The sequence below is a fragment of the Sturnus vulgaris genome, chromosome 1 (assembly GCF_052056855.1).
Source record: "Sturnus vulgaris isolate bStuVul1 chromosome 1, bStuVul1.hap1, whole genome shotgun sequence".
Lineage (NCBI taxonomy): Eukaryota > Metazoa > Chordata > Aves > Passeriformes > Sturnidae > Sturnus > Sturnus vulgaris.
Window position 1 is genome coordinate 18,816,417 of NC_142243.1, and position 27,989 is coordinate 18,844,405.

Sequence of the window (27,989 nt, forward strand, 5' to 3'; positions counted from 1 at the left end):
AGGAGAATCCAGAAGAGATCCCATTTTAAATTTCTGTAGTGTAGCAGCATTTCAGGGGATCATTCTGTTTGTTCTGCCAGCTGTCTGAGTTTGATGTTCCTTTTTCCATTAAAACACTTGGTGAGCAGAAAAGGAAAGGAAGTTTCCCTGTGACTCAGTGGTTGGAAGTGTTAATGGCTCCCTTGGCAAGGAGTTGTTTCAGTTGTTCAGTGTGGTCCCCTAGAGCAGCTTTTGATATACTTCAAAGAATTTTATATCCAGTAGACAAAAAATATAATTAGTAAAGTTGTGTGCAGTGACATACATGATCCTGGTTAATGCTAGCCTTCCACCATTGTTCAGATTGGTTATACCCACTATGCAAATAAGTCGATGCACAGAAATCAAAGCACAGCTTCTGTGAGAAGAACATGCAGGCTTCTCTCTCTAATGCACAAGGACAACAGTAGATGTTCAGTAAATGTAAGAGAATTTGAATTATAGTTGAAGGTATGTGGGTAATGTAACATGTTAACCTTCATTTTACTAAATCTTTCCTTTTCTGAGGAAGCCTAGAGCAAAGCTGTGCCTATTCTCAATTTAAGAAGGAATTGCAGCTTCCTGTGGTACACCATGGCCCCACTCGACTGAGGATGCCTTGGGCTGTCTTTAAGACATTTTGTGCCTTCATAAATAAAATAATATGGTTTGGAAGAGAGAGAAAAGGCAGATTGTGCTGTTGTCTCAGCTGAGACATGCTGCAGCTTAGGTTGGATGTCGGGCATAAGAGTCAGGTGTCAGTGAGGGTTGTTTGTAACTCCAAATCCTGGCTGCAATTCCTACTCTGAGCAGGATGCCCTGTGATTTGGTTGTGTTCCAGGCACAGAACCACTGGGGGAAATGGGGAGTGTGTATGAGTGTTGGGGCATAGCAGCTGTTAATAAATACACAGGCTGAACTCTGGGCTGTACAGCTACCACTGAAGAAAATGCTAAACTAATATTGGTGGTGGTGTCTGAATAAAATTATCTTTTATATCTGCTCTGCTAGAACAATTCCTATGACACAATGTAATCTATATTATACTAATAAAATTAATATTAATTATTTTTTTCCTCAGGTTGCAATAGAGTATTCAATGTATTTAATTTGCTTTTCTGAGGAAAATGAGTGAATTAAACATCTAGAAAAGTTTTTCCAGTTGAATATCAAACCAGAATTTTTTGTCACTACATTTAACTGGTTTAGAATATCCTGTGTTCATCATAATAACCCTAAAATTACATTTTTGGATACAAAACTAGGTACAAATTGGACTCCAGTTTTAGGGTTAGAAGCCAAATAGTAGTTTTGTCTTTTACAGTGCTGTAGTAAAAATTTGTCAGTGAAACCTGGAAGGGGAATAAATGGTTTGTATTTTAGGTGAAATATATTTTAAGTGAAGTAGATGGTTGTAGCTAGCCATAAAGTCCTAAATGTCAGATATAGAATTCATACAATTTTTAAAATCCCCAAAGCAACTGTTCATAGTAGTTGAATGAAGATAGTAATTAATATAGTTAATTCTAAATTGTAATTTTGTATTTTGTTCATTTTCATTTTACTCTGTTTTTTAGCAAAACCGACAAAAACATGAATATGAATAAACACTACAAACAGACTTTTCCTATATTTTTAAAGGCTGATAATTTTTTGAAGTATTTTACTGAATGCTTTGAAATATTTTACTGAATTTCCTGGGAGATCATTTAACACCCTATTTTATAATAAACACCTTTACTTTCATTTGAAAAAGCTTTTTTTTTTTGAAGGGGCTACAATGGAATTACGTGCATCAAATCAATTCTTTTGAGTGTTTATGGTCTTGCAGTCCAAAATGGCCATTCCAAAAGCAGTCTGGGAAAGCTGATGTGATTTTCAGAACATCAAAATTGTCAGCTCTGCCAGAATAGGACTGACTTTTGCTTTTTGCTGCCACTTACCACCTCACTGCTCGAGTCAGACACAGACAGGGACTCAATGGGTTGTTGGAGATTTGGCTTCTTCTCCTCTCCTGTTGCCACAGCACTAAATTATGTGTAGTTAATACTTTACAACTCTGTGATACTTTGCTATGACAGTAATGTGTTAATGATCACAAAAGCTTTTGAGTTATTACTCAGTATTCTCCAGTCCCTGTACCTCAATTAAAATGATGCTCTAAGCAGTATCCACAATCACTTTCTGCCCAAAATATTCCGTGTGTTATTGTCTTTTCATGATGAGGATGGATGTTCTCTTGACTGTCCGCTTTTATTAATGTTGACTGCAGAAAATGGGACATCCTGGGTTCCTTTCATTTTTCTCAAGACTGTGATATTTGGTAACTGCTTGCAGACAAGGCTTCTGGAGACTGTGCTAGCCTGGGCTTTTCTAAAATACATTGCTATTTTGCAGTTACTGTGAAGAGGAATGAAAGCCATACTCCTTTTTTTAAGGAAAAAATTGTCCATGAGAAACTGATTTTTGAAATACAGAGGTTTAGAACCCTCAGAGAGGCCAGCATGGACCTTGGAAAATAATTTGCCATGAAAAAAGAATATAATGGGATTGATGGATCCACCATTCCTCAGAATATGAAGAATTAAGGTCTGAATCACCAGGCACACAGACCATGATGAACTAGAGAGACAGTTTGCCAACTGTTCTTTCACTGTCCTAGCTAGTATTTCTCAAATTCCCACTTCATCTGCTATTGGATTTATGATGGACTTATAAAACAAAGACCAACATAACTATTATTAGTGATATTGCTTGTTCATAAAAATCAAGAACTTTGGAAATATGAGATAGTCCCTGCCTAAAAGGAAACCTCAGATAAAACACAGGATTCCAGTGTCACATGAGCACACTAGATATTCCTTTTGTTCCTTTCAAAATGTCTTCGTTTTCTCTGACATATGCTCAACAGCATGTGAGATCTTCTGATGCAATTTCATTCTAAATCAAATTTTAATTTCTTATGTTGAAATTGCTTTCAAGAGTTATAATTGCATGATTCTGCATTTCCCATAATAATCTACTTCAACTTACATGGTAGATACAATATAGTTAGTCTTAATTATTGCTAGCAGATAAAATGGTGTTCTAAAATAATGATTCTTTAAGCAATCTTTATCTAATCGTGACACTAATGAAGTTTAGTTTAAAATACATTATTTTATAAACTGTAGTATGTCAGTAAGTAGTCAGGAGAGTAGAGATGTTTTGATTTTTTGCATCATGAATAATTAATGGTATTTTAAACAGATTTAAATTTAAATTTTTAATTTAAAAGATCAGTAATTTTGTTGGCCTCCTCTGCATCATTTCTTTAAGTATTTGAAGATTGCACAGTTTATTTCTTATATCTTTAGAATTTAGGTTATGGAAACTTCCTAAGCTCTAACATTCTGAATTTGCCACTGAAGCCAAGTAGTTCAGAGCTTCAATTGTAATGAGGTCAGTGAGCATGGCAGATATTTATTAACACCCTCTGTGAATTAGGCCATACTTTCAGGTTGTTACTTCAACAACCTAATTATATCTGGGTTTGATATTCCAATTTACTAACTGTTACTGGCTCCTGTAATGGATAGCACACAGACAAACTGCTGCTTCTGACAGAACAACTGAGAGCAACCAGCCTGGTAGCTCAGACATCCATGAAATCAGGATAACTGACCAGTAAAGGGCAAGGAAAAGAGGGGGGAAAAAACAAAAGGAATGAAGAGAAAACTACTTTTACAAGAAAAAATGCCAAGATGCCTTACCATGGTGTTTTCTACTGTTCTAAAAACAGCTTTTTTCTGTATCAGGTCTCACCATCTTCAGTCTTCAGGTTAGTGCTTTTTATATTGCTTACACAGTCTGAACTATTCCCAGTAAATTTGACTATGCTGTGCTACTCTTTCTGATTAGAAAAAAAAACCTCTCATAGATAAGAGTCATAACCACTTGAAAGTGTGTTTTTTAATTTTCTAGCTTATTTGAAAAGTTAATGCTGAGCAATTCAACTTTTCAAACGGCTGGGAATTTTTCAATGCTCATAAGAAGATAGAAGTTTAAAAGGCAAACTTTTATATAGGAATGGGTTATATGTGGCTAATGTGTCAATGCTGAAAAAACCATATTTTTCAGTTTGAGATTTTTGTGGTAAAAGCTTGACATTTTTAAAACAAAGAATCCAGATTTATGTTGAAATATACTTTTTGTGGCTTTTGAAGAGCCACATAAACTCTAATAATGATTAATGATTTAAAATTATAGATATTTTGATATGATTGGCAAAAAAAAAGGTTTCTTTTCCCGATTTTTAACATTTCTTTTTGCATGAGCCTATGGGATTTAAAAAAAAAAATCCTCCCATTTGGGGACAGGAGCATTCATGGCAATCAGTTCTGCACTGTTAAATTATTACTGAGGTTTTTCTAGTTTTGTATCTGCCTAACATTCCTGTACTCTTATGTTTGTTTTCTCTACTTCTGTAACTGCTTTTTTACTGTATTCTTCTACCATGGGGTTGCTGCAGAGTTCTGTACCTCATATCAACCTCTTTGGGCAATCCTTGCACACTCATTAAAGTGTTTTAAGTTCTCCCACGCCTGTTTTACTGTCAAGTAAACAGCTCTTGCTGGCTGCATTAGGCTTAATATTCTCTAAACCTCTACTATGACTTTCTGCAAGTATTATGGAGACCTAGGATGGAAGAAGTTTTCAAGTAACTGAGCAGTGTCTGCCACATGTGAGCACATAGGGGCACCTGCATTGCATGGGGTGCTTCATTTGGGGCTGGATGCTGGGACACCTGGAGGGAAGCCTCTGTGAGAGGCTCAGCTCTTTTGTGGTTTGAATTCAGAGGCAGCTTGCACAAAAGAGAGATGCTTAGGGGGACATACCTTGCAGCAACTGAGTTGATCTAGCTTTTCATTGTTTTCTGCTGTCCATGGCCTTGGGTACTCGGTCCTGCTTCCATCCTTGCACTGTGTTTGGTCCGAGCTCTTGGTGAGCCCTGGCTGAGCTCACCAAGCCAGCAGAAAAACAACCTAGCTGAGAGGAAGGAAGGGGTAGCAGAAGTGTTAGGCTGTCTCAGCCAGCTCATGGGGAACCAACCTCAGCTATGCAGTGGGTACCAGGATGGACTGTGTGTAACCTCCTTGAGACATATCCCCTCATGACTCCTGCCAAATTCTTCCAATAGTCTTGACTTCAGCAGAAAATTATGTTTAGCACATCATCTTTAAAAGTCTGCTAAAAGCTTGGCTGTCATAACAGTCAAGTTACTTTTCTGCTCTTTATGCCTCTTTAACATTGTACCATCATCACTCTAACCTGCCCTTCTTGTGGCCAAAGTGTCAAGATTCTTGTTTCTGATTAGCCTGTGATATGGACCTTCTTTAAATCTCTTACTAGATTCTTGGCTAACAACAATTATTTTCCATTTATGCTGCTGTTTATGTTTGGGCAGGATGTGAACTTCTGCAGAATTAATTTGTTAAACACCCTCAAATCTATCCCTAAAACTATTTCTCAAGTTGCTTATATGACTAATGCAGTGCTGGGCTAAGCTTTTCTCAGGAGCATGGGAAATAAAGAAGAGAAATTAGAGGGTTTGTGGTTGCTCAAAGAGATGTATTAAAATCTGCATCCCAAAATAAAAATTGACAGGACAAGGCCTGAAGAAACCAAACCTAACTGAAAATTTGGCCCTGATTTTAAATGGGGACAGACTATATTATTTCTAGAGGCTTCTTTGAGAAGAACATTCACTTAAATATTTCAGTGATGGTGTGCAGCAGCCAGCATCTGGGGATGTTGATAGAAAACAAACAAAAAAATTATCTAGCTGGAGCTTGTAATCAAAATAAGCTCTTTAACACTTTCTGGAGAAGGCTTTAAAGGGTATCAGTCCTTATTATCCACCAGCAGTAGCAGTCTGTTTCCCATATTTCCTAGGGTTGTGTTTCCTTAGCCAGGAATTGCACTGGGAAGCGTCAAAGGGGCTGTGCAGTTCAGGCACAGTGACCTGTCCACATGGACAGCACATGGGGTGACCTGAGTCCCCAGAAATGTCCTGTAGACCTACATCTCCCCACGTGTGATTGCATCACTCTAGTTGTGATGCACTACTGCTGCCTGGGATGTAGCTGAGGATTTCTGAGAGAAGAGCAAAAAAAGAAGGAACAGAAAACTCTGGGGAAGGCTTTCTAAAGGTCTGTGAAGCCCCTGCCAAATGTAGCAACCTGTGGAAAATACAGTAGTAGCAAGGCAAAATAAGGGGAAGGACTTCCTTATACGTGGATTAGCATGATTCCCATAAGCAGCTTGATCTGTTTTGGGTGAGCTGGTTGTAATGACAGTAACACAGAGATGTATGATGCTGCTGTATTCTGGCTCTTTCGCTGCTCAGAGAGCCTACAGCTTTTTACCTAATGTATTGCAGACACTAGAATTAAGCATATAGTAATCCAAATCTTTTACTTTGTGTTCTCTTATGATTACAGAATGCTGCAATATTTTCTGTGAGTTGTCTGAAGTCTTAGGAGTCAAACTGTGAATTGAGGTATTATCAGAATAGGAAGGATCCTATTAAATCCTTAAAAGTGTATGATGTGTGTGAGAGTAAATGGAGTGGTTATTTCACTTGTGGTTCAGTAATTGGCATGTGTTGCAGTAAATGGCAAAAGTGCAGTACTTACTATGGAGGATAAATAGTTTTACCATGGATTATCAAGGTTCTGCTGTACAAAATAATGGAAGAGAATTTAGGTATGATATTGAGAAAATATATCTCAAAACCTAACTTTTAACTGATTTTTCTTTTTAGCATAACATTTCTTTTAAAGCTCATAGCTATACAATGCTCTCTTAAGGACTCCTTTTGTGTTTCCACAATTTGACCTTTTTCTTTCCCAGTTCTTCCCAAAGCATATCCTGATCACTACACACTGTGCAGACCCCATTGTCTGCAGCAGCAAATTGATACTTGCTATCATTCTTTCAGCTGCTTCTTTTTCTTGGAGGCTTCCTCCCTGTTTGTCTTCTATAATGTTCATTCATTTTTCTTGCTCTTTTCTCTGGGGAAGCCTGTAAAGATATAGTAAGAGATATATGATAAATTTCTTCAAGTTGATAATTTAAAATGAATATCTGGTTTGCTTGGTAAGTGGGACAAGAAAAAAAAAGTAGTAAGTTTTGATAAATCAGAATGCATCTGGTAAAGTCTTAACGCAAGAAAAAAATATCCACCTGTACTTCTGGGAGCAATGGTCAGCCCTCAGCTCCATCACCAATAAATCTGGCTTCAGTTAAATGAATTTCATGTTCCACCACTGTATTTTATTGTTCCCTTAGGTTAGCTGAAACCATTGCTTTTGCTGCTGCTGCAATCAATGATGTTATAGAACTTTATACTTCGGACTGAGCCAAAAGATTGCAGTTAACTATGTGTGATGATAATGAAAAAAAAGTCAAACTCTTTCTCTGTGTCATTTAATCTCACCTTGAATTTTCTGTATGTCACCAGAAACACAGCTCAGACATTATCTCTTCACTATTCTGCTTATTTATGATTCCCAAATAGTCTTCCAAATAGACAATCATCTGAAAGTTTCTTCAGTATTTTTTGTTAAAAGTTGTTGGAAAATAATGATTGTTTTTGAAGTTTTTTTGCAGAATACTATAGTATTCTTTTAATGGAAAATAACCCTAGCCCACATGGAATTATTCAATCAAGTATCTTCAACACTAGTATGTGCTGATATTTATGCTCACATATATATGATACCTTAATAAATGACTAGATTAGCAAAGCTAATCCTTCTTTTTGTTTGTATGAAGTATTTTTCTACTACTATAATTTCTACTTCTCAAATTTTCACTTCTCAAAATTTCTCATGCTTTTGAAGAAATATTTTGTTTTTGTGGATTTATGTTTTCCATCATTGCAGGTAAAGTAGCAAACAGCTTTGTTGAGCCAGTTTGACAGAATTCCCTCAGCTTGTGAGAGATTGATTGCTAAGGAAGAAAGCACATTTCAGACCTGCAGCTGTCACTTGTCACAGAGGCAGGAGCTGTGGGTTATCCTCCCCAAAATAAGCCAGTTGACTTGGAGGTTACAATGAAGCTGGCCATCAGTAGGCTTGCTGCCTTATGCTGACAAGGGATGATTGATAGGAAATGAGAAAGATCTCTTCTGGGGAGAAGGAATCAAGAACAAAAGGTTCCTACCAGCCTCTGCTTCTCATGGGAAGAAGAAAGGGACTCTCAGGGTGTCTGACCCTGCCAGGGACCAGGCAAGAGCTGCCAGCCCTTTGTTGCTGCAGTGCAGGCTGGCTGCTGGCTGATCAGTGGCCAGTGCTGGCTGATCAGTGGCCAGTGCTGGCTGATCAGTGGCCAGTGCTGGATGAAGGTACTCCTCCTGCTAAGTTAAGAAGTTCAAACTGTGCTTAGTTTTCAACCCACAGAAGTAATTTGCTGCTGGTGTGAGAAGATGGGACTTTGTTGGCTTTGACAAACTGACCTACATTGATGCTGGTGGTGAATTAGACAAAATGTATTCGTTCCAGCTTGATCGCAGAACCTTTGATTAAATTATGTTTTTCTCTATTTTCTCATGAAGGGCCACATCTGCTCATGTGGAAATAGCTTGTACCAACATTGAAACATAAATTATTTGATGAACTACTTAGGACTATTCACTTAATGCATGATAATCCTGTGAACATGTTAATGAGCGGCAATTCTCTGATGATTGAACTGCTTTAAAATGTCTTTCTACTTATATGTCATTAGAATGAACTTGGCCGTTCTAAAACATCCATTATTCATCATGTTCCAATGTTGCATCTGACTGCATATCACTTTAATTTCCCTCATTTAACAAAACAGTCTATTCATTACAATAGTTTGAAGCATGTTTTCTAAATCAGAAAAGCCCTAGTTAATATATAGCATTAGTTATCTTTACAAGTACAGTAGAGCAAAGTGCAGCATCCCAAATTGTAATTGCATGCTTAGTGCTTTTGAATATGCTAACTAAAACTAAACGGAACTTTTAAGAAGAGCCTTTGTTGAAATCAATGATTTTGTTAGCTAGAGAAGCAGGATTGGTAAAACAGCTTGCTTGAAAGCACAAGACTGAGTTTTCTTTCTGAAATAGTTGAGCAAAAACGTTCTCAGTAATCCCTTTTTTTTCACATGCATTTCTTGACCTGGCAAATCAAGAAGCAGAGAATTATGGAGTAATATTAGCACAAATATGAATACTTATAATAAATGTATATTTTAAGGGGTTTTCCTGGTTTTCCCATGTATTTTTTAATTTTAGAAGTCTTGGATCCTTTCACACATTGGGAATCCCATTAAATCTTACATTAGATTTGCTCCTTCTTGAATCTATGTGTGATGGCTGCTGCAGAAGTGGTTCTTACTTCTCAACAAGCTCAAGAGGTCTATCCCAGGAAGTGCTGGACTGCTGAATGACTCCATGTTTGAAGATTTTTTAATCACTTGCTACGTAAACTCAATCTCCTTTAACCAGAAGACAGCTTTTGGAAGAGGAGATAGACTATCAGCTAAATAGACCACTTGAAAAGTATCAGCAGAAATGCATTTGCCTTTCAGTGTAGCTAAATGAATTCCCCATTGAGCTAGTAAAATTCTGGCAAATAACAGTGGAGATGGGCTAATAACCTCCAAACAAGCCAGAAATCTTTATTCTCAGAGAGCATGAGTCTTGTAAAATATGCACAAACTTTAATCTTTTTATTTTGAAAACTACTTCAATATTTTTAATTTTGCTATTAAAATATTTTTGGCCTTGCTAGGAAAGTAGTGAATTATGCTGGGCTTATTTCTCACAGGTTTTTGATCAACTGTGTTTTTGACACATTCTATTTCAGTCTGTTGCCAATGTAAGATGTTTGGGTAAATGTGGGAAGTTTATGGATGCTTTTCTAATAACCAGTAGAGTTAGGGATCCCTGTTGGTTGTATTTATGCTTTCAGCAGCTCTTGGTACAACAGAAGTTGATATGTTATTTATTAGACTACAAAAATAAATATGTATTAATATACATATTTATTGGAATACAGAATTGTTAAAATGTGAATAAAATATATATTAAAGAAATGGAGTAATTATTTGGTAAGTGGAAAATACTGAATAAGGTGGACTTCAAAATATATAAGTAGCATTGATCTCTATGTGTTGGACGAAGAATGTTGATGGGATCAGAATAAACCAAGAAACTCGACTGTGGGCTCACTTTTTAAAATTTCTGCCTCTTCCTGTGAATCACAATCTTTCTTTGCTCACAGCCCAATAAATAAGAGTTAGTTTGGAATGAGTTAAGAATTAATTACAGTGAATTTCTAGTGAACCATTTCACAACTGTATTAGCTTTTTTTTCATCATTTGTACCTTAAAGATGGCAGCTTATGGGACACATATTTAGTGCTTCATCTATGTCAGTACCAAAATTGACTTACCAGTGTCTTAAGCTTTTGTAAACCTTTTAATGATTAAATTTCAAATGGGATGTTAAACTTTTCCTTCCAACTAACCGTGATAGTGTTTGTGGATATATTGCTATAGCTTTGGCTACATTTATGTGTAAATCAACCTTTAAAAAGCCTTATGTTCTTTATGGAAATGGTTCTGAACTGTTTCGTATGGAGGAATTGTTATTAACGGTACAAATAGTCTACAGCTCCTACAAATTGTTAGATAAGGGCTGCTTTAAAATATTAATTAATGTATGTATTTCTTTTAATGCAGCCCCTGTTCTTCCTGGGGCATATCAACAAAGCCAGACTCAAGGATATGGATACATGCATCAGACCAGTATGTCATCCATGAGGTCCATGCATTCACAGCCTCATTCAGCAAGTCTGGTGAGTATTGAATTTAAAGGAGAATTTTGTTTGGTAAGCACCATCATCAGCTATTGTGAAATCTCTTAAATATGACTGAATTGAACCCCTAGAGTTCTATAGTTGACCTATTTGATTGTCTTTATCGTAAATGTGACTGGTAGTCCTCATGTATAAAAAGGACTTAAGTGTCTATGGGCAGTGGTGAGAACTTTTTTAATATCAAAATACATATTAAAAAAGGTATGATATTCAGAGAACAGAGAAATAACTGAATTCTTTACCTACTTAAGACAAGTAGTAGCTGCTTGGACAGTGTTTCACTGGCTGAATTTTGATTTTATGCTCTGTGATGAATTCATGCTCCTAGCACTGGATGAAAACCAGTGATCTTTTTAGATCACCCTGTTGATTTAAATTAGTTTCAATTTTTTTGACTTGCTGATTTTGTGCTAGCAGGGTTTGTGTTACTTCTGCTTGTACAGAGCTAGCTCAGACTCCAGATTGCTGTGCCCTTTCTAATTCCACACAGCAGTCATGATCTGACTCGTGTAGGATCCAAACTGAGGTACACTGGTGGGCAACTGAGACGAAGCTTTATCATGAAACCATGGCCACCTCATGAAGTTCTTAACTGTGGTGGATGGGAATGTAAAGCTGGAGTGAATATTTCATTTTCAAAGTAGCTGGCCATGGAAGGAGACCTGAATGGTATTCAGCTGGGATTTTTAGGAGATTAAGCTTTTTTTTTAAACTCCCTATATAAAATTTCAGTTTTAATAGTTATCATATTTTTTAAATACTATTACTGTCTAGAGATTTCCTAGTTCAGATCCAGCCACCTTTTACCTTAAAAATATTGTCATTTTGAATTTTAAACAACTTTGAACAGATGCATATTTACTACCTCTGTCACCTTTTTTAGAGATGAATAAATATTTAATTATGAACCAAACTTAAAGCTTGCTGGGCTGGAAAGAAACCCTGTTTTCAAGATCAGATGAAACTTGTATTTTTTGTAAAACTGAAACTCCATGACATTTTATATTGTATAGGTCATGACTTTCTGTGTGGTGTGAGTACTTTCAGGCTTGCCTGATTCTCAGCTGTCTGGGGCTGAGAGGGCTAACTTGCTGCAAAGTCTGGGATCCAGATACCTGCATCATTGAGTGAGTCAATAACCTGAGAAACTCTTTGGACACCTGCATGACAGCTGTGAGACAGCTGATAGTGGAATCAACCATTAATTTCCAAGGATATTACAAGGCACTTTGGGAGGTGGTTGCTTTCCAAAAGAGACAAAATCCAAAAAGTGGGAGACCTGGAAGCTTGGGCTTTTCCAGCAGATTTGCAAGTCATTGGGGAGCAAAGCCAACAGCCCTCAAATCCAGCAGACAGAAAATGGAGATACCTGTAAATCTCCAAATGCACTTACCAGGCTTTGCAGCTTTGTGGGCAGAGAGATGACTACTATTTCTAACACCTCTGTGTCCCTGTGACTTACCTGACAGGCTGCTGAAACAGTGTCATTTCAGTCATCTTGAAAATCATCATTTGCCTCTTCTTCCAGAATTGGGAATGTGAAGGTAATAGGAAAAGGAGGGGAGTGATATGAAAGGATTTTAAGAGTAAGATTAAGTTATTTCAACAAATTTCTTTCCCCTGTTCTGAAACTGTTTTCATTTGACATCCTTATAAGTGATAATATTTTGTCTTGGGAAGAAAATGAAAACAGCAAAGATGATGTTTACAACTGATTTTGCATTTGTTAAAAACTGAGTGGATTTCCCTTTAGAAAATAAACCCCAAGCATTTCCAGAGAGAGGAAGTCAAAGACTGCTGGCCTGGTGCTGACTGCTGACTTGCCAGCCTGGTGAGGAAGACAGAGTGTGATCTTACCACCCCGAGATGATGATTTCTGCTCCAAAAGAGGCATCTCAGATGCAGTTAGAAACCTGCCAGGCTCCCTTGTCTTCCCATCTTAAGACCAGAATGTTTTCCTTAGCCTGTGCAGCTTATCCAGGTGCATTGGAGATGTTGCACTCAGCTATTGGGACAACTCAGAGTGTGTTTGAGGGAAGCCCCTGACTGAGGATGTGCTTAAATGTAGCAGTTTGCACAGACTGAAGGTTGATGACAATCTTGGAGTGCTTTTAAAATGAGGTGTGGACATGCTGTAGGAGATCTGACAAACTTACACAATGTTTGGGTTTCAGCTCTGTGCTTGGAGCAGTATTGCCAGAGATGCAGTGTTGTCTGGATAACAGAGGGAGGAAAGATGGGAAGAAAGTTCCAGGGGAAGGAGACTGGAGGAAAGGAATCCTAGAATAATGACCTCAAAGCCTGAGCAGTTTTTGAGGCTTAACTAAAAGCAATGAAGGTGATAAAGTCATTTATCACTGCCTGAGTTTTGCCAGGACATCTCTAGAGCAAAAGTGATTAAGATCCTATGGGTTATATCAGAGTGGAGATGCTTGCAGAGTTAGCTGCTGTAGTACATTTACTCCTTTCAACTGAGTTGTTGTATTGTTATCAAATCTGTCCCCAAAAGGCATGTTAATTTTATAATCGTGTTCACCAGTCTCCTATAATAAGAAACAGAATTTTTCTAATTTCTGAATTTTCAAAATCTGGTTTATTTCATTTTGAGCTCTGTTTTTTATTAAGCACGATCCTAACATAATCTTTAGATAGCTTTTTGGTTTTTTTCCAGATAAATTGCATTATTTTCTGATTCTTAACTTTTCCTTGCTTTCTGTGAGCAGTTCTGCATAATGGGGTGAATTAAATTGCTGCTCAGGGTACAAAGTGTTTCATGACAGAAAGCCCTGAAGGCTGTTTTCCTCTTTGGAAAATAATGGGGTGCTCACACACTGTTCAATATCCAAGAGTGGGAGGGAAGCAAACCCTATGCTGCAAGTTGGCTTTCCTTGATAGCTGCTGTATGTGAAGGATGCTGGAACAATGATTGCTCTTTGCAAGGAGCCATACATAGAATGGGGGTGAAGTGGAAATACACACCTGTCAGCTCAGAACTGGCTGGGGAGCTGAGAATAACTGGATTTCAGTTCTTCATATGGACAAGACTTACTGTTCTGTCTTAGCAGTGGGTGTGAGACAGACCTTTGAGGAGGTAGGAGATAAGTGAGTTTGGACTCTTTCACAGAACTCCAAACTTACGCCCTCTTCTAACTTAGTACCCACTAAACTCACTACTGACAGAGGAATAATTCACTGAAATGCATTTTAAAAATCCCTACTTTGAGTCCTTTAGGCATTGTAATTCTAGATTATACAGCCCAGACTACACTCTGCAGTGATAATTAGGCATTAAATGCTAACAGGATTATTATGGAGATTTCTCCTGACAGCCATTTAGCACCTAATTAGGTGTTAAGGCCATAAATTTGGATTTCTCAGCAGCATTTAGGGCCCTAATAAATTCTTTTAAAGTTAGAGACTGTGGGCTTGTCTTCACAACTGTGCACCACAGTGATGTAGTCAAGCTGCCTTTTAGGAGACAGCAGTGGTATGTCCTTTGCCATGGTGCTCTAAGGAAGAGTGAGCATCCTTTTGAGTGAGCTAAACCTCTCTATTTTTCCAGTTTTATGTTTGTTTAATAAAACATTTAATCTCTTCACCAGTCTATTCCCATTTAAGGGAGACCTGTAAGCATGGCTCTAGGCAAAATCCATTTACTGCCTTATACCAGATATAGACTTGCTACCATTTTTCTTAAAAGGACTCTCTTCTGAAATAAATTGTTTAAAGGGCTAACTGCTGCTGAGTTTGTTGTAATAGCACATTTTTCACTGCTTTTTTTAGAGTTAGTTTCAAGGTTCACCAGTGAGATCAGTTGAAATAGTTGGAAAAAATAAGATTCTGAAAGGCAGAGAGCCTTTTGACAGCTATAGTTGTCTACTTTATGAATATTTAAGGAATTTTTCTTGATGATAGAACCCAAGCAATTATTTATTGTCATGTAGTGCATAAAAAATAATAATCCTTTTCTCATTGAGTTCCATGCACACTTGGAAGACATTAAGGAACCACTAGGAAAGCACATACCTCTGGATGAAAACTGCTCTTGGTCACAGCCTGTAGGTCAGCAAAACTACAAGGCATGGCAGAGAACAATAATATAGCACAAGACTCAAATTCAGTTCGGGGTGGTCTTGTCAGGAAAGGTGGTCTCCAGTGTTTAAACAGTAGCTAATTTCTCTGACTGTTTAATTTGCACTACTAATGATAAAGGTAGAGCCAAGACTAAAGTATATTTTTAGCTTGGGAACAGTAATGATGAGTTGCCCGATAGACTTTGGATTCAATAATTCCACATTTCCAACATGTGACAAATGGCCTGCACACTCCATGTGCAGCAATCTCCACCTTTTTAAAAAATAGTTTCATTAAAAACACTTAAGCCCCCATATATATGATATGAACTAAAACTAATCCAGAGCCATTTTCTTGAGCGGAGAAGTTTGCTGTCTTTTAAAAGGCTCAGACAATAGTACTCACACATTGACTGATCTTACCTTTTTTTCTCTTTAAATTCTTGTACCAGAAAAATTCAGCTACATATGGTAACATAGCAAAACTTACTGGAAGGGAAATTGGATATTATCAGTGATGCTTGAACTGCTTTTGACTTCTGTCAAGAGCTAGGGTAAGGAAAAGAAAGTACTCTTGGGAATTTTAAAATGAGCTAGTTTTATTCTGCTGCTAAGGTACAAGGGGAGACTGTTCTTCCTGAGGTTGAAAATCCACTTTGAATTCCAGATAATAATGGCATTTTATTGATTATGAGTGAAAATAAATACTCTATTTAGAAAAATAGAGAAAAAAGCTGAAAGCTTGTCTTGTAGTGGGCAGGGTTGTGGGGAAATTTGTCTTAGCTAATGATGGGACTTTATGTGCTAAATTTTATCTGAATAGGAAAATATAAGTATTCGTAAAAATTTTTTTGTAGACTTTTAAAAATCTTGTTTTTCCTTTAGATAATGATGCATTCATAATTCTTAATTCGGGTAAAATCCTAATGAAGTGAAGGACATTCAGTGAGATGGAAAAGTTAATGGCCTGGATGAAGACTATGTTTCTTTTTGTAGTGAAGGCACAGGAGAAGTTGTTTGTGAATCATGCAAATAGGGAGCAGAAGCAGAGCTAGCCTGGCTGGTGTAATGAACTGTTACTAGTAAATTAATGAAACAACAGTTAGAGTACTTCAATATGAGGTGAATGGCTTTAAATCTGTTTGCTTGAAGCCATAAGACAATGTGAGTTAACAAAATAATTATTTTGCTACTCAGAACAAGGGCCTGCATTCACTGTATATTTGACAGGGTGTAGAAGGGGATAGTGTTCCTTTTCAACAGGTAACTTGTGATTTCTCTCTCTGCTTTGCTCCCTCTATTCTTTTTTCTTCTCTTCTTCTTTGTGCAAAAAGAAGGAATCAAGGAATGTCAAGTTTAGACCTGAGACTTTACAGTCCTGTTTTCTTTCCTTCAACAGAGAACATACAGAGCTATGTATGACTACAGCGCTCAAGATGAAGATGAAGTTTCCTTCAGGGATGGTGATTATATCATCAATGTGCAACCAATTGATGATGGCTGGATGTATGGTACTGTTCAGAGAACTGGGAAAACAGGAATGCTTCCAGCAAATTATATTGAGTTTGTTAACTAATTTTTGTCTCTAGTCCTTTGAGCTTTATTATGATTTACTTAAAATCTAACCTTTTAGAAAAAAATCAGAAGAATCTTTTAAGAGTTCATGATCATTACTTTATCACTGCTATAACAGTTTGCATTCTCACTCAGAATCCATTTTAGAGTCCTTTAACGAAAAAATAAATAATCCACAAGAAGCTCAGAGATTTGAAAACAGCATTGCTTATAATAGTGCTCTCTCAAAATGAAAAACATATATGGAAGCTTGATGCTGCCAGTCCTATAAAGACTTTGGTCAATTAACTGTAAAGGGGTAATGCCTTTTCCTTACACCTCAAAGATGTTATAACTATAAAATTGATTCACTTTTTATGGCACTCTGAAGTCACAGGAGGTTAACACACCGAGTTTGAACACATCTTCAAATTATTAGGGGAACATTTAATGTATAAGCAGTTAGCTTCCTAATAAAAATTAATATGTTGAGTAGACAATTCAGTCATTTGAAATAAAGACAAGTAACATGCCAGTGAAAAAAAACCAAGACCAATAAAACCCCCTACTGCCCAGCAGCCTTACAGTAAATATGTCTATTTTGACAGCAAAAATTTCCTGACTCTTGCATATCCACATTTATTCTTGGATGATCCATTTTTTCTTATTTCCAAGTGATCTATTAGCTTTGCTTCCATCCTAATCCCTCAATTAGATCCAGGTCTGGATTCATGGTTCTTCAGAATCTTTTCCGCAGAAGATTCTTTGCAAAGACTATCTAAAATATAAAACCTGCCAACTCTTCTGTTTCCTTGTAATAGTACTTAGCATTTAAATAGAAACTTTCATTAGGGCAACGTACAACCAATTCTTCATGTTAGCTCCTTTGCCTTCACCTGTAGAGCTGTAAATAAATGCCCAGGTGCGGCCCCGGTGCTGTGCAGTCACACCCCGTTCTCACACAGGTAACTCGCTTGATGGCTGCTTTGCTGATGAGCTGATGTCCCTCCCCTGCTGCAGAAACTCTTGTGCCTCCATCGAGCAGTGCAGGAGAGCTCTGGTTCTTGTAGTGCATTTCAGATCAGTGGCCTGTTGCTTCAGTTTGCTCCCAAATTCTTGGTGATCCAACAGCGGGTTGTACGCTTGCCAAATGATTAATGATGGAGAAGAATTATGTTTTCATTTAGTGACTTAATCTTTCTCATAACTGACATGGAAGGGAAAGCTAACTAAGCAAAATCCAACATACACTATGCCATTATGTTTCAGTTTAGCCATCTGTTGAAAACAGTAAAAATATTCTGCTGACAAACCTTCACATTGCTACTTGGTGTCTGTTAACTTATGGCCAGAACTGAGAGATCCAGGTTTCAGTCTGAGGCTGGGACAGGATCTAACAGCTGGTGACACACTGGATCTGCAAGAGGGATTTTGTCAGCAGGCTTGGGTCACAGGCAACTTGTATTTGCTTTGACTGGGTGCTGCATTCCCTCACAGGGTTAAGTTGTGGAAGACAAAAGAGTTAAAGATTCATGTGAGAAATTATTCATGTGGATTCAGAGGTGTGTAAGGAAGAAAATGTTTTTCCGATAAAATAATTTGTAGAGTTCAGCCATGTGCTGAGGAAGTTAACTTTGGAGTAGCCCTCAGAATATTGAGTCTGCACTGGCTTGCTTTCATTTATAAAATTTTTATAGTAGAGTTACATATAGAGCTTTTAGACAATTTTGTATTTCTCATCTCACATAGTAGGCAAACCTGCAATAACTATTTAAAAAATAGACAAGAAAGGCAGTATGGATTTGTTATGTCAACTGAAAGTTGTCAGTGCAAATACCTTCAAGTTCTATTTTTGCATACAGTTTTTGCATATAATTTCCAAAGAATTGGAAAGCTTATGCAGTTTTATTTTTGGTCTTGCTAACACAGGGATGATATCAGCTGCCAAACAGAATGGAATGACTCCATAAGAAAAAAAAAAAAAGTTCATGACTGTGGAATTACCTGTGCTTTCTTGTCAGCAGCCTAATTTCAAGGCTAAAGCTCTCCAGGAGTCTCTAACTTCAAAAAATATGTTTTAAAAGCAGAGTTCCATGACTGTAAATATGCAATTTGTATAGTTGACTGCTGGGATTTAAAATTCTTGCAAGTTTTGCATAAGGAGCTGCTCTTGCAGCAGACCCTTGTGCATGGTGACACCCCCATGAAATCAGCAAGTCAAATGGCTTTTTTAAAGGCTGATGTGGCATGCTGAGCTAGAAGCTCCGAAATGAGCAGCTTGCTTCTGTGTTGGTTTTCATCACTGGCCATCAACAGCGAGGAGAGGAATCTCATCTTCTGCTGGCTGGCAAATTTTTCAGATGATGCCTGAGGCACAATTGGCTGTCACTTGCTGCTGTGCTGCTCTATTAGCTGTGTAATGCTTGACAACAATAAAAACAAGGTGTCAGTTTGCTAACCAAATATGAATAAAATAGAAATATAGAGAATATCTGTATGGCATCAAGCTGCAATTTTTAGTGATTTATCAAATGGAGAGGCTCCACCTATAAATACGTAATCATTCTTCCTAAATGAGGAGACAGCTTACAGTGCTGAATACTTTATGTATAAAAGTAAATCAGAAAATGAGCATTTGGTAACATTAGAGAATGATGTTATGCTGAACAATAGAAATAAAATTTCCTTTATGAATTTTGAATATTTATTAGCCTGGCATAGCAGCTAGAGCAATTTGGGAAAAATAAAAGGTCAAGAAAACAAAACAGCATGTGAACTGTATTCCTCTTGAGAATGGTATGTCAGCAGAATTACTAAGATCTGGTTTAAGTTACTTATTCTTGTAGCCAAATTTTTTGTCAGATATGCTTAGAAATTCATATTTATATGGAATGGTTCCTGCTTTTTGATATAAAACAAACTTTAGTGTAATTTTGCAGCTTTGTTCTAAGCAATGCAATCAAAGGCCCAAAATTATCAAAATGCAATTATAATTTTTTTTTAATAAGAACTAAAATTTGTAAGGCAAGGAGAGTAAGTCATGAACTAAATTGTGCCAGCACACATTTCTCAAAGCATATGTTGGAGACTGTTAAATGCAGTGTAATATAGGGGTGAAAAGATGCTACATGCTGTCTTGTTACCTTTCAAGTTTATATTAATTTTTAGCACAGCATATTCCCCTCAATGTTCTTTCTTCCTATAGTCAACATTTTTCTGGGGAAAGGAAAGGGCTTTTAAGGACTTGAATTTCTCAAGCTGTTCCAAAGTTCAGGTTGGAAGTCCACATTGTCCCATTGTAGAAATATATAATTCTGTCAGGAATGCTGTAATTCTTGCTAACATGAGTATAAATGTAGAAAACAACATAGAGCATATTCATGCATACATACAGGAACAAATGGGTGCCTTGCTTTTCATTACTCTTTCTTGCCTGGCTAATCTTCATTTTTTAAACAAAGCTACATCCAGGTACTGCAGTTGTAATTTTTCATTATGGAACATTAGCATTTAGTCTTGATGAAACAGGGTTTTCTTGATTACATTTGACATACAATAAACTACTTCAGCAGATTGGGATTTGGCGGAGAATCACCTCCCATGGATTATGTTTTTGACAAATGTGTCCCTGCCGAGTGTTTCTTGGGGATGTGGAAGGTCTCCAGTACTTGGGAAAGGTAATAATTCCAGTTTTATTGTACAGTGACTTTATGTCATCTTGTACGATGAAAAAGAAATGACAAATACAGAGGTCTTTGGCAGAAGGTGGTACAGGGTATAAAATCATGGATTTTTATTAAGTTGATTAATACTCCATTTAAAATATAGAATATGCTTTAGTTAGTAAATGTTTAAATAATATACCGAAACAGACAGAAGATGCTGTTGAAAGAAGTCCTCCAAACTGGTGTGCTGGCAAAGGCAAAATACTAGTGAGCTATAGAAGATTAAACCATCTTGCAATGCTTTAGTGATTTTCTCCAGCTTTATGCCATAGGAACCCCATCTCTCCTTTGGAAAGAAAACCTGAAAGCTCTATTTCCTAAACTGCCTGCACTACAACAGTATATTCAAAGGAATTTCATATGCTTCTTGTGTCTGATAAATAGAATTTGCATATTGTACTTAAGTTGTAATCCAGTTGTTGTTGACATTTGTTTAATTATTATTATTTTAGGGGGGAAAATAAGCTATACTGTAGCATTTCAATTGTGTATTTAATATTACTATTAGAAATTGCTAGACCATTGGAAGACAGCAATGACTGTATTGACATTGATTAGCATGATGTGGAAAATCTCTCAGCTGTTGGTTTTTGCAGTGTGATATAAAAAGCAAAAATGAACCGCTGTGCAGTTTGGCTTATGTTTGCTTTAAAGTGTGTAAAGTTTTAGTTATTTTGCAAAACTGTACTGTATTTGGGGGTATACAGTTATGAAGGTATTTGTTTTTCAAAAGACAGATGAACTTACTCTTGGATCATATGATGTATCATCTTAATTTGGCTTTTGTTATGCAGAAAGTTAACACCAGCTATTAAAATATATTTTAGTAGAAATGCTTTAATTCCTGTTTCTTCCTCTACACTGTGAATATTTAAGCTTTGGTGGACTAGAGCAACATCATGCTGCCCAAAGTACTAACCTATGCAACCTAGTTCACATTTTAGTTGATGTCACAGTGGATGTAACATAACAATTTATTTTGCATAGCATTAAACTTCATTCAAATAAAATATTAAACCCAGCACTATGTATGTATTATATTCATAAACAACGCTCTGTGAAGCACATACCCATTAGTATTAGCTCTCAAAGATGGATATTGCTTTAACTAAGGAAGCTTTGAGTTTTCAAACTTAAGTAGAATATTTAGCACTATTCGTCAAGCTTGATCTCAGAAAATAGTTCCCTAAAACACTGTTTTATTTTAGACATGCCCTCTCCTTAAAAGGTTAATTTGCCTTTTTTAGTCTGCATTTATAACCCTTCACAACAGAACATCAAGTTACATTCCATGACCCTTGGCTTGTTTAAATAAGCAAATGTAGTAAGTGAAGGATTCCACTGTTTTAATTGGTACTGGTTTGCTTCTCTTTGAATGGGAATTTGGTTAGGTGTGCTCTCAGTGCGGCACTAATAAAAAAGATTGCATTGCTGGCTTCTTTAAGGCAATTTTATATACAAATGTCATCTTTATTCATTTACACAAGTCAATTATTTTTAAAACATTGTAAGAAAGTTTAAGTTAAAATAAAATCCAGAAGTATTTTGGAACTGCTCTGCCTGTAGTTGAAGAAGATTATTATGCTTAAGGACATGTTTTATTTATTTGAGTTCTAAGTGTATAGTACAGTGGACTGCAGTAGAATTTTTATATTCTTGACAAGTGTTGGTTTGAAGAAGGCTCTTAACAATGTACGAGGACAAATGCCAGCCACAAATGGAGCTGATTAGTTCCTCCTAGGTAAGTGACATGCAATTGCTACCACACTAATTTCTGTTAAGAAATGTGTTAGCATTTAGTATGAAGTTTAATTGGTTACAGAGTTGTGATTCCATATTCTGTAGTGCTTTTATATATTGAAATGCTGCCAGTAAAGAAATATCCAGTCTTTATATATACTATAACAAACAGCAGTTTTCAATAAGATAAAGATTTAAGAGCTGCCAAATGGACCTTAAGCACTCGGAATGTGTTTTATTTGAAAATCCCTCCATAATTTGCTAGAGGTACTGAAGTACTTTCCTGTCTTAGTGGCCCCGTAGAATATAATTATCAAAAGTATCTATGTACTGGAACTTGAAATTCTTATGGAACCCCTCCATGCTGTGCATTGGACAGCTTGGGAGTTTCTAGCTACACTTTTAGGATGCCCTGATTTCTGCTCTGTCTCAGAGCTGGGCTCTTGGTTTTCTCTGGAGTGTTAATTAGCAAGAATAAGCTAATGTACCACAGAGTTCTCTGTGCTGGGGGAATATCTGCCCAGTTCATGAGCACTGCCTTCTCTCCCTTCTCCCACCCACACCACCAAGCCCAACCATATTTCCAATACTGCTTTGCTGTGACTATCTCTCTCACCTTTCCATGAAGCTACCTGTGGGACACATTAAAGTGATATCACCAAAAGAGACAGATAATTTTTCCTTCCAAATGATTTCTTTTATCATCATTCTTTCAACGATTCTGTTCATTGCACAACCTTGAAAACACCAATATCGGCATAAGGAAAGAAGTAGCATGAAATGGATGGAAAGCTGGCTGATTTCCTACTCAGATTTTGCTGCAGAGGTTAGTACAAGTCAACCATGTGACTGAAGGCACCATCTGAACACCTAACCTGCAAGCTGAGCAGTGTCATGTGGGTGTGCTTGGCCTGTGTGTGTGTGTGCCTGTGCTGTAGTGTCAGAAGTACTTCGGGGTAGTGTGCAGATACCTCCTCCAGTGTTTGAGCAATTAGTTGGAATCCCGAGAGCAGGCCACCCACTGGCATATGGCATTCATAAGGACATTTATCCTCTGAGAAAATGAGACCTCAGTACAGAGGGAAAAGAATGTTGGTAGATTTAAACTACATATTTTTGTGCCCAGCAGTACGGAAATCCTTTGTGTGGAGTCAGAACACTACGCCCCATAACACTGCAACAAGCTCCTAACTCTGAGCTGTGTTTAGCACCAGAATGAGATGTTGTGCCACAGAGCTCACTTGCTCCACAAATTTGATACTGCATGATGTGCTACTTGATGGTCATTGTGCTTAACAGTGACAGCAGAAACTGGAGATTTGTATTTATGCACTACATCCTAAAAAGATCCTAAGAATTCCTGGATTTTATATTTTAGCTTTGGTTTCTTTCTCACTTGCCTGCCGTTTGTTGATAAAATATATATAGAGAGAGACCTGTTCCCATGCAGAAGACTACTGGCTTGTGGCTTTGACCACTTGTACCTACAAACAGAGATCTGCAGGTATTAGCATTTTTATCTTAAAATATTGCTTGACACATAAATATCCATTTTCAATGTTTTCACAAAGAACTGTCAGCTTTTGTGGTTGTTCTTTGATTCAAGCTATAATTGATAATTTTTCTTTGTTTTTCTTCCTTTTCCATCTTTCTTCTCTTGACATGCTTGTGGCCTGTGTTGCTTATACAGCAGCTTTTCCATGACCCAAAGGACATATTTTTAAGAGGTTTCTCAAAGCACTGAGAAGACTTTAAATTGTTTGAAAAATGCTACTGTTATCTCCCCATTAAATTCTCCCTCCCCCAGTTGGCTTCACTGTCCTTTGCCTTTTGCCTCCTCTTCCTTCAGTCAAGCTCTGACATCTCTGTCATTGAATCTGAATGCCTTGGGGTCTCTCCAGGCAGGCCTTCAGACCACTCTCTGGGCTCCACAGTTTCTGCATTCAGATTTGGAACTTTAGTGTGACTTACCTGTTCTGTCAAGGTCTTTGAGCAGAACTCACAGAATATTAGCCCGTGCCCATTTGCCCTAAGCAATGTTACATTTCTGCTGGCTCAGCAATGAGCAGTTCCCTCTGAAGAGTCCTCTTGGCTGTGTTTTCCCGGGCTTTCCTTGCCTGTGGGTACGTGTGGCTGCTTCAGAAATAAGCTGCTGATTTCAGAAAAGAGGGAGATTGCATTTTTTGCTGTCTCACCAGTACCTAAATCAGTTGTTCTTCATTCTCCAGAGGATTAGCATCCTTATTATGTTATCCCTGGTTTTGGGTTGAACTCCTGATTCAGAAGTCATTTTTTGTCCATCAGTGTTAGAGTGAAGGGCTCATACCATATCAATGCAGTCTGTTGTGGAAGCTGTGTTGGATGGGCACTATCCTGCTCACCAGAACCTTTCAGTTCCTAGCACTGCTTGTTCTGTATTCATCAGATGGGATCTCTGTGAGATGTGACTATCTGTACCAAATCCCAGTCTTTCTATAAATAAATACATCATTATAAAATAAACACTTCTCCTGACTTACAGCTCCTCTGACTCAAGATGACATTGACATCCTCCAATTTTGTAGCTTGTACTGACATCAGGAAGCATGCATCTGAAATGTGTTAGGTGAATTATGCTCTAAGGGACTGTTTGGGCAGCCCTTGATGACTGCAGCTATTATACAGTGTGGATATCTCAAGTTAAATGGGATAAGTGGCAGATCAGGTCTTGCTGGTGAGTGGTTCAACTGAGAAATGAGTTTATGTGTTTATTTGAGTGACCCAGCTATTCAAGAGACTGTCATTTTCATTTCTACTCCAGCAGTTCAAAACAAATAAAAGAATTAGATGGCAGTTATTCATAGTTAACCAGTTTGTGCAGCTTAAACAATTCCTTGATCAGTATGGAAATAAAGAAAGTTAATCAGAAAGTTTTGACAAACCACATGCAAGGTGGAGCTAGGCATTTGAACTGACATTCAGCATGCTTGCATTTCTAACCACTGTTTTCCCTTTTTCTAAATTTATTAAAAATAGTGGGAAAGCTCTGCCCCTCACAGCATGACTAGCATGCTGTTAGAGAAATTAATCTTCAATGGAAGAATAGATTCCAGGGTGTTGTAAGGCCTTGGAAGACAACTTTTAGTCATGCTTTCAAATCTTAAAGTTACCAAAATACTAACTTTGCTCCCTTGCATTTTCTTTCAGCCTCTAAATCCCACTAAAATGGTTTTGCTCTGCTCTATGTTCAGCGTTCATTCCCTATAGCAGTTACCTTTGTGAGATGGGGAAAAGACCACAAACATTGGAGTACTTCAAGTTACTTTCTCTTCCTACTATTTTTTCATTGCTATCCTAGGTAACATCTGTGAAATATCCTTCAGGCTCTTTATTCCACCTTCAAGAAACATATTGCACAAATAACAAACTCCCTGTGCAAATGCCACTGGCCATGATGCTCTGCTGCACAGCTGTGGTTAGTATGAGAGGGAGGACACATGCTACAATGGCAACAGCGAAAATCTTGATTTTAGAGCAAGCACGTAGCAAAGACTCCAGTGAGATCTTTCTCAACTTGTCACTCCTTTGAAAACAGTAGCCATCACTGCAGTACCAGTGCTCTGTGAAATTAGTAAAATTATAACTTTGCAACTTGTTTTATTTTCCAGATGCTATAAAGTCAGCACAGCTGCTGCTGCTTTTGGACAGGTTGATTTTAAATGCTGATTTGACTTGTTTGCTGCTGCTTATGTTTTTGTTGGTATTCTTTTTATTTCAACTTATGGTATAATGGCTAAGCCAGAAGGACACATCAGGTCCTCTAATTTGAGGGCTTTCTGCCATTCTGCAGATGTATATTTTCTTATTTTAAGCCTTCTTTTTACCAGCACTTTCTCAGAGATCAAGAATGTGAGCAGGACTTACTCAGCCTCTACAAGAAGGCCAGAACTGTAGTCTGAACTAGTACGAAATTATTCACAACAAGGGCACGGGCACTGGGCACAATCAAATTAGTTTCTCTTACAAGTTGATCCATGAAGCACACACACTCTTGTGGCCCCCTCTGCCCCCAGTTTCTCCTTCTCTAAATACTGCTGGTCTAGTGATCATATATTTTAAAGTTAATTGAATCACTTTTTGGGGAGTTAAATAACAAGATATTTTTCACATATTATTGCAACCTGCTTTGACCCTGATCACCATCATAGTGAATCTACAACTGGATCAGAACTTTGCAGCTAAATAAGGTAGGTGGGACAAGATTACTTATTCTGTGCTTAAGTGTATTTAAAAAGCTTTTTTTCATTTAAATTCTTTAGAGATATGCAGTGAAGGATGCAGGATGAAACAGCTTTATATAGCTTCAGAAAGCAATGGTGTGAAACCATGGATCATATCAGAATAAAGGGACCTTGTTTCTTAGTCCAGAGTAAAGTATCTTAATCTGCTCTATTTCTTGTCTGTATCAAGCTGTGTATTCAGCTGAGGCAAAAACAAGATTGAAGGAGTAGATTTTGTAATATATTTAGATTCAGAACCAGGAATATGAGAGACAAGTGGGTTTTTCAAATTACAGCTGAAATCTGAATCTGATTACAGAGTGATGTCTGAAATTCCACAGAACATTTTAACACTCCATTGTGCTCTATGAAACCAGTCATCATTCTTTAATGAGTTGAATATAAATAGTGAAATGCTTACTGAATTAGGAATCTTAAAATTTTGTTTGTACTTAAACCAACTATCTAACAACTAGGCTAGAGCTATTCTGACTTTTTATTAATCTTTTTATTTTGAGGAATATTTAATTCAGCTATGAGAAAGGGGATATCATCAGTGAAATGGATATCAGTTCTGAATTCTTGGGCAAGATACTTATTCAAAATTGCTTTGATGGTGAGAAGAACAAACAAATTCTGGATGAGGATCTCTTCTTGATTATTTATAGTAGTATCTGAGATACACCCTCTCAGCAAAGATTTCAGGGCTATTAAACATGAGTGGGGATTGATGAGTGCCTGTGCCATCCTCAGTGAGGGGCTTCAGCTTGGAGATATTTAAGACCTTGTTTTGGCTTCAGCATTTCCTACCTGCTGTCAAAAAAATTTGCAGGGATGATATATGGTGCATAGTTTTGACTCAGTACATCCTGTGTGGCTAAACACATCCTGGGTCATGTTTAAATCCTGTTGTGTGGAATGGGTGGGAGAATGCTCATTTGGCCTTGAACAGATAGGAAATCCTCAAGCAGAAATGGGGCCCTTGGGAAAGGTGAGGGCCAAATCCCAATTTTGACCCACCTTTGTTAAGAGTTTGGGTGTTCCTCACAAAGCTCTGAGGAAGTGACATTTTGCCACTGATGAGCTGGTGTTACCTCACCTCTGCTACGTCAGCAAGTCTTGAGCCCAAACCTTCTCAGGGCAAGTCCCTCTGGCTGGGTGGCCTTGAGGGCACCTTCTGCAAAAAGTGTGGCTCAGCCTTGCCATTCAGCATGGGCTGATTTCTGAGCCCTCCTTTTTTAAAATTTATTTTAATGTAAGTTATTCTTTCTATTTTAATGCAACCATCAGAGCTGCAGCTGTGGCAGGAAGGACACAGGGACATGTTACCTTGGAGGTGGGAGTGCAGCAATGGAGGCAGTGTAGCCAGTGTGCCAGGAGGGAATACAGACCCAGGGGAGGCAGGAGGAGCTGCCAGAGGTACCCCGGAGCACCGGGGCTGTGATGGATTGCATTAGCTGGGAGCTGACTCCTGCCATTTACTCCTGCACATGGCCCATAGGAAGGAGTAGGTGATGTTCAAGCACTATTTTTCCTAGGTGGATATATGATCACTTTTGACGAATATTTTTTACACTCTCCAGTCCAACTACAAAGCCTGGAGGAACAGAGGAAACATTCCTGAATTTAGGATTTTTTTCTTCGAATCAAATTATGCTCAAAAGCATTCAATGCCTCCCTTGGCCAACCATTTTCCAAGTGTGGTAGGTTTTTATCATGAAAACC

General features: G+C 37.6%; 1 protein-coding gene across 24 annotated transcripts in view; it reads left to right on the forward strand.

Moving 5' to 3' along the window:
• Nucleotides 1-21,820, forward strand: part of NEBL (nebulette) — a 248,738-nt gene extending 226,918 nt beyond the window's left edge. For 23 of the 24 annotated variants that reach the window (XM_088160726.1, XM_014891614.2, XM_088160688.1 and 20 more), the window contains 2 exons: nt 10,777-10,892; nt 16,386-21,286. In XM_088160726.1, the coding sequence (XP_088016852.1) occupies nt 10,777-10,892; nt 16,386-16,562 (293 nt within the window). In that variant the 3' untranslated portion in view covers nt 16,563-21,286. Of the gene's footprint in view, nt 1-10,776; nt 10,893-16,385 lie in introns of all 24 variants that reach the window. The other variant, XM_088160719.1, reaches the window with a different exon arrangement.
• The last annotated feature ends 6,169 nt before the right edge of the window (nt 21,821-27,989 follow it).